We start from the raw sequence: 6394 nt of genomic DNA on the forward strand, positions 1-6394 counted from the left end.
CATTCTGGTCATTCTAAGAATCTCCAGTCTGGTCCTTGGCTTGTCAGCTTGAGGGCCCGAGAGCCACCAGAGGGCCTGGATTGGGCCCTTTGGGCAAGCATCCTGCCCGTACTCCTTGTGCGGTCACCCAGTGTCACCTCTGCATCCACAGGTCTCCATCACTTTCGACCCGTTCCTTTACCTGCCGGTGCCCTTGCCACAAAAGCAGAAGGTTCTCCCTGTCTTTTATTTTGCCCGAGAGCCCCACAGCAAGCCTATCAAGGTGAGTAAGCGCCCCGTCCAGGCTGTGCCTGAGGAGCCGGCCCGCCCCCCCACTGACGGCCCTCCTCCCGCAGTTCCTGGTGAGTGTCAGCAAGGAGAACTCCAGTGCGAGCGAGGTGCTGGACTCCCTCTCTCAGAGCGTGCACGTGAAGCCGGAGAACCTGCGCCTGGCCGAGGTACACCTGTCCTTCCCCAGGCTCTTCCAGGTGTGGCACGTGTGTGTGTGCACAGCACAGACGTGTGTGTGAGTGATCGTGCATTTGTACATGTGAATGTGTGTGTGACTGCACTAAAACAGGTGGTGTGTGCTTGTCTGAGGCGTGGGAAGCAGGTGCTGGGGGTGTGCAGCTGAGGCCTCCCGTCCCCAGCCAGTGCGGGGCTTACCTCCCCTCTTTGGTGGCTGACCCAACTGCTCCAGGAAGCTTGAGCGGCAGCCTGCTCGTCCGTCCGCTGCAGTCCTCCCTCCACCCTGCTGTCCTCGTTTCTTCCCAGGTTGACGTGTGGACCTCCCCAAAAGCCTTGCCTTTATTATTCTGGCACTGTCATTTTTCTTTCTTTCTTTTTCTTTTTTAAAGAATTTATTTAATTTAAAAACAAAAAAATTCATTTAATTTTATTCATTATTATTACCTTTTTTTTTTTTAGAGGTTTTCACTATAGGGCGCATGCGCTCGCCAGACAGACAGAGAGAGACATAGAGACAGAAAGCGAGAAATCACCCCCCAGGGGGGATGGTCACGCCGCAGTCCCTTCTCCTCCATTCTCCTCTCGGGATCTTGGGCATGCACGCACACGCGCCCGGCGTGAGTTTTAAGCCATCAGGTCCGGGATGCGAACCATGGTTGACTACGTGGGAGTCCAGCGACATAGCCATTACGCCAACTGCTGGTTTCCCATTATTATTACCTTTTAAATTTTGCTATAGGGCACATGCACCACCAGAGAGCGACAGAGGTAGCAAGAGAAAGTGAGAGAGAAAATGAGAAAGCAAGCTGCTAGGTCCGGGACTCAAACCATGGTCAGCCATGTTGAAATCCAGCTCCTTAATCACCACACCCTGTGCTGTCCCCACCCCAACCCCCCCACCTGTGTCACTTTTTTCTTTTTCTTTTTCTTTTTTTTGGGGAGGTTTTTGCAATAGGGCGTGTGCGCTCGCCAGAAAGACAGAGAGAGACAGAGAGACAGAAAGTGAGAAATCACCCCCCAGGGGGGATGGCCATGCCGCAATCCTTTCTCCTCCATCCTCCTCTCAGGATCTTGGGCACACACACGCACACACACCTGGTGTGAGTTTAAGCCACTGGGTCTGGGACTCTAACTATGGTTGACTACATGGGAGTCCAGCGGCATAGCCATTACGCCAACTGCTCGTCCCGCCTGTGTCGTTTTTCTTAAGGGTGGGGTTGGGTTAGGGAGGATGCTCCCTCCATAGTAATATGTTAAGTCTCAGCAGTGCCCTGCTGGTTCTAGTAGATAGAAGGCCTCATTGTGGAGAGCGGCCATGGCTGTGCCTGCCCCTGGCCTGGTCTTTCACGGGGCACAGAGACTGGTCCCAGCAGAGGCACACACCTCTTTTGGTCCACAAGCCCCACCTCTGTCCTTGTGGACCTAAGGCACAAGCTTCTTCCTTGTGCTCTGGGTCAGGGCTTGGGAAAGGGTTATCTTCATGGAAGCTCTATTTTGTCCCCAGGTAATTAAGAATCGCTTCCACCGTGTGTTCCTGCCTTCTAATTCATTGGACACCGTGTCTCCATCTGATGTGCTCCTCTGCTTTGAGCTGCTGTCCCCAGAGTTGGCTAAGGAGCGGGTAGTGGTGCTAGAGGTGCAACAGGTGAGTGGGGCCGCCCCAATGGCACAGGGCCCTGGTGGGGGAGCACTCCTGCCTGGCCTTGCTGAGCCAGACGACCCCCCCTAGCGCCCCCAGGTGCCCAGCGTCCCCATCTCCAAGTGTGCAGCCTGCCAGCGGAAGCAGCAGTCGGAGGATGAAAAGCTGAAGCGCTGTACCCGGTGCTACCGTGTGGGCTACTGCAACCAGTGAGGACCGTGGTCTCCCCTCTCCCCTACTCCCTCTACACTGAGATACATGTGTTTTAAGCTCTCCGCCTGCCACCCTACGTTGTCAGACCCTGGGGGAGGCAGGGCTGGCATCCCAGTTTCCAGGGCCTACCACCAGCCCTACAACCAGCCCCCAGTGTGCAGCTACAGGAGTTTGGGCTGAGGCCCCACCCTTACCATCCCTTTCCCTCCAGGCTCTGCCAGAAAACCCACTGGCCTGACCATAAGGGCCTCTGCCGCCCTGAGAATATCGGCTACCCCTTCCTGGTCAGTGTACCTGCCTCCCGCCTCACGTACGCCCGTCTCGCTCAGCTGCTAGAGGGCTATGCCCGGTAAGCACACAGTGGTTGGCCCAGGAGGGGACAGGGTGGAGCTACTGGACGGCTGCTCAGGACTGTCGCCTTGCTGTGTTGCCAGGTACTCCGTGAGTGTCTTCCAGCCCCCCTTCCAACCTGGCCGCGTGGCCTTGGAGTCCCAGGGCCCTGGCTGTACCACGCTGCTCTCTACCAGCTCCTTGGAAGCCGGGGACGGAGACAGGGACCCCATTCAGCCACCTGAGCTCCAGGTGGCGACTGCTGTGGCTGAGGGGGACACAGGGGTTTCCCGGGCATGGACAACCCCTGACCGGGGCCCCATGCCCAGCACCAGTGGAATTTCTTCCGAGATGCTGGCCAGTGGGCCTGCTGAGGTTGGCTGCTTGCCTGCTGGTGAGAGAGTGTCCCGGCCTGAAGGTACGATCTGGTGAAGGGTGCTGGGAGCTGGGGTGGGAGGTAGGGGAGAGGGAAAGCGAGTGTAGAACCTGCTGGGCTGGGACCTCTGATTATCATGTTCTCTCCCAGCGGCTGTGCCCGGGTACCAACACCCGAGTGAGGCCGTGAGTGCCCATCCACCCCAGTTCTTCATCTACAAAATCGATGCCTCCAGCCGAGAGCAGCGGCTCGAGGACAAAGGTGCCTAAGGCTATGGGAGGGAGCTGCGGGCTGGACTCAGCTGGGCCCTCTGCCGTCCACAGTGCCTGACCCCTCTCTGCGCCCTTCTCCAGGAGAGACCCCACTCGAGCTGGGTGAGGACTGCAGCCTGGCTCTGGTTTGGCGCAACAACGAGCGCCTGCAGGAGTTCGTGCTGGTGGCCTCCAAGGAGCTGGAGTGTGCTGAGGACCCAGGCTCTGCCGGGGAGGCGGCCCGCGCCGGCCACTTCACCCTGGACCAGTGCCTCAACCTCTTCACGAGGCCTGAGGTGTTGGCGCCCGAGGAGGCCTGGTGAGAATAGGCTAGCAGGCTGGGAGAGCGGCCGACGAGGGGGGCTTGCTGGCTCTGACCTGCCCCTGTCCCCTCCCAGGTACTGCCCACAGTGCAAGCAGCACCGCGAGGCCTCCAAGCAGCTGCTGCTGTGGCGCCTGCCCAACGTGCTCATTGTGCAGCTCAAGCGCTTCTCCTTCCGCAGTTTCATCTGGCGCGACAAGATCAACGACTTGGTGGAGTTCCCGGTTCGGTGAGTGGTGGGTCCCCGTGTCTGAGGGCAGGGCATAGGGGATGGGGCACAGGGCACAGGGTGGGCACGCTGGGTGCCTGCTGACTGACGTGCCCCTTTCCTGCCGGGGACTGTAGGAACCTGGACCTGAGCAAGTTTTGTATCGGTCAGAAAGAGGAGCAGCTGCCTAGCTACGACCTGTACGCCGTCATCAACCACTACGGAGGCATGATCGGCGGCCACTACACCGCCTGTGCGCGCCTGCCCAGCGACCGCAGCAGCCAGCGCAGCGACGTGGGTGAGGGCACGCACAGCCAGCAGGAGAGGAGGGGGGCCGGTGCTGTGCGCCCTGCTCACACTCTTCCCGCCCCGCTGCAGGCTGGCGCCTGTTTGATGACAGCACGGTGACCACGGTAGACGAGAGCCAGGTGGTGACGCGCTACGCCTACGTACTCTTCTACCGCCGGCGGAACTCTCCTGTGGAGAGGCCCCCCAGGGCAGGCCACTCTGAGCACCACCCAGACCTGGGCCCCGTGGCCGAGGCTGCTGCCAGCCAGGTGAGGCACGGGGGAGGCTTTGCTGGCTCTGGGGGTCCAGCGCAGTTTGGGGTTGGTTGGGGATGTCGACTTCTCCAGCCACAGGCTCCATGAGCCTTGGGATTTGTGAGTCGCAGGCATGTTTTCCTACACCAAAGCCTCACCCAGGGCATCCTTGTGCCCTGGGGACGCTCACAGGGGTGCACACACAAACGTGCCGCTGGCACGCACGTAGACACCCACTTAGCACAGGTCAAGCAACTGTCCGGAACCTCACCAGTCACCGTGCCGTGAACAGACTACCTGACACTCCCAGTGTCCTTCCGCACGCTCCCCGCATGCCAGCCCACAGACCCTCCCTGCTGATCGTCCCTGTGTTCTGGCATGCACTCAGGACAGGGCCTGTCTGGGCTAGCCACGGCCTCAAGTGGCTCTGAGGTGAGCATACATCCCCACTGCGCCTCCAGGGGCTCTGCTGCACCGGCACGGTACCCCAGACCCAGACAGCGGCACAGTCGGGTCTCTTCTGGACTGACTGCTCCCTTTGTGCCCCCTGTCCTGGGAGCCCTCTTGGCTCAGGGAAAGTCCCAGAAGACGGTGGTCAGGGTCTGGATGTGGGCGGGAGAGGGAGCAAGCAAGGAGCCTGCCCCAAGGTGGCAGCCCTGTCTTCCACGAGCTGCCCCCTCTGTGGGAGGCCTAGACTGACACGGGCCGGGTGACCCCACACGCCCACTGGAAGCTGCACGTGGACTGGGAAGTTGCCTTGAGGAGTCCCAAATGCCGTCAAGATTCCCTCACCCCGATGCTCAGCCTGGACAGCCCTGAGCTTGGTTGCCTGCTCACTTCCCTGCAGCTTGATCTGGAATGCAGGGGTTAGCCCCAGTCACCCCAGGCAGTACCGTCATGGCCAGGGGACTCAGGGACACTGAGTCCTCCCACCTCGGGGTGCTGATGGCTGTTTCCGCATACTGTAGGCTTCCCGGATTTGGCAGGAGCTGGAGGCCGAGGAGGAGCCGGTGCCCGAGGGGCCTGGGCCCCTGGGTCCCTGGGGGCCCCAAGACTGGGTGGGCCCCCCGCCACGTGGCCCTACCACACCAGACGAGGGCTGCCTCCGGTACTTTGTCCTGGGCACTGTGGCGGCTCTGGTGGCCCTCGTGCTCAACGTGTTCTACCCTCTGGTATCCCAGAGTCGCTGGAGATGAGCCGCCCACCAGGCCTTCCTGCCTGTGGGGAGCAGCTCTGGCCCTGGGCCTCAGTACAGCACCTGGTGGAGGAGGTGGGGCCGTGGCCCCTGCAGGGGCAGGGCACCCTTGGGTGGGTATCCATCCAGCTGTCTGTCCCTTCCTCCTGCTGCTCTGATTATTGGCTGGGGGCTTGGCCCTGCCCAAGCCGTTTCCTGTATTTAAAGCGTTAATAAAGCGACTGTTCAGGCCCGATCTCGTCTCTCTGTCTCGACGCCGCTGCTGTCTGCGCCTGCCTTGGGGCCCTCCCTTGGGTGCCGGGGCTCTGAGCCAGCACCCCCGGGATGCCAAGAGGCATGCCGGGCAGCCCCCAACCCCTGTCCTCATATTCTGTTGCAGGGACTAGGCCCTGGCCAGGCCCCCGAGGTGGCCCCCACGCGGACAGCCCCTGAACGCTTCGCCCCCCCAGTGGACCGCCCAGCCCCCACCTACAGCAACATGGAGGAGGTCGATTAGCAGGTCCCTGTCTTATGGGTGTCGGGGGGACTGGGTTTGGGGGATCCCCCACAGAGGGCCAGCTCTTTGCCGCTTCTTCTCTAACCCAGAGGACACTGGTTCCAGCAATGCAGAGTTTGGGGGACAGGATTCTGGGCAGGGGGCCCACAGGTTGGGACCTCTTGTCAGCTGGGCCTCCTGACCAGTGGGCCTTGGCTTCTCCACCGCCTCCAGTGCTACATGATTTGATTCTCAGTTGTACCTTGACTTCTTTCTGACCCGCATTATAAACGTTATAATTTTATTCTAAAAACTGTAATTTTTTTTTTTTTTTGCATTTTGGAAGGGATTCCTGCTGTTTAAATATATTTTAAAAATAAATAATACATAAGCAGA

General features: G+C 60.0%; 1 protein-coding gene across 12 annotated transcripts in view; it reads left to right on the forward strand.

Moving 5' to 3' along the window:
* USP19 (ubiquitin specific peptidase 19) overlaps nt 1-6394 on the forward strand; it is a 12370-nt gene extending 5976 nt beyond the window's left edge. For 6 of the 12 annotated variants that reach the window (XM_027769273.1, XM_027769275.1, XM_027769274.1 and 3 more), the window contains exons 16-27: nt 152-262; nt 336-437; nt 1952-2092; nt 2177-2295; nt 2511-2648; nt 2734-3047; nt 3156-3266; nt 3359-3575; nt 3655-3807; nt 3924-4084; nt 4165-4343; nt 5903-6394. In XM_027769273.1, the coding sequence (XP_027625074.1) occupies nt 152-262; nt 336-437; nt 1952-2092; nt 2177-2295; nt 2511-2648; nt 2734-3047; nt 3156-3266; nt 3359-3575; nt 3655-3807; nt 3924-4084; nt 4165-4343; nt 5903-6019 (1863 nt within the window). In that variant the 3' untranslated portion in view covers nt 6020-6394. Of the gene's footprint in view, nt 1-151; nt 263-335; nt 438-1951; nt 2093-2176; nt 2296-2510; nt 2649-2733; nt 3048-3155; nt 3267-3358; nt 3576-3654; nt 3808-3923; nt 4085-4164; nt 4344-5296; nt 5759-5902 lie in introns of those variants that run through there. The other 6 variants (XM_006170984.3, XM_027769269.1, XM_027769268.1 and 3 more) reach the window with 1 other exon arrangement.

The sequence above is a fragment of the Tupaia chinensis genome, unplaced genomic scaffold (genome assembly GCF_000334495.1).
Source record: "Tupaia chinensis unplaced genomic scaffold, TupChi_1.0 Scaffold149184_1, whole genome shotgun sequence".
In the NCBI taxonomy this organism is placed as follows: Eukaryota; Metazoa; Chordata; class Mammalia; order Scandentia; family Tupaiidae; genus Tupaia; species Tupaia belangeri.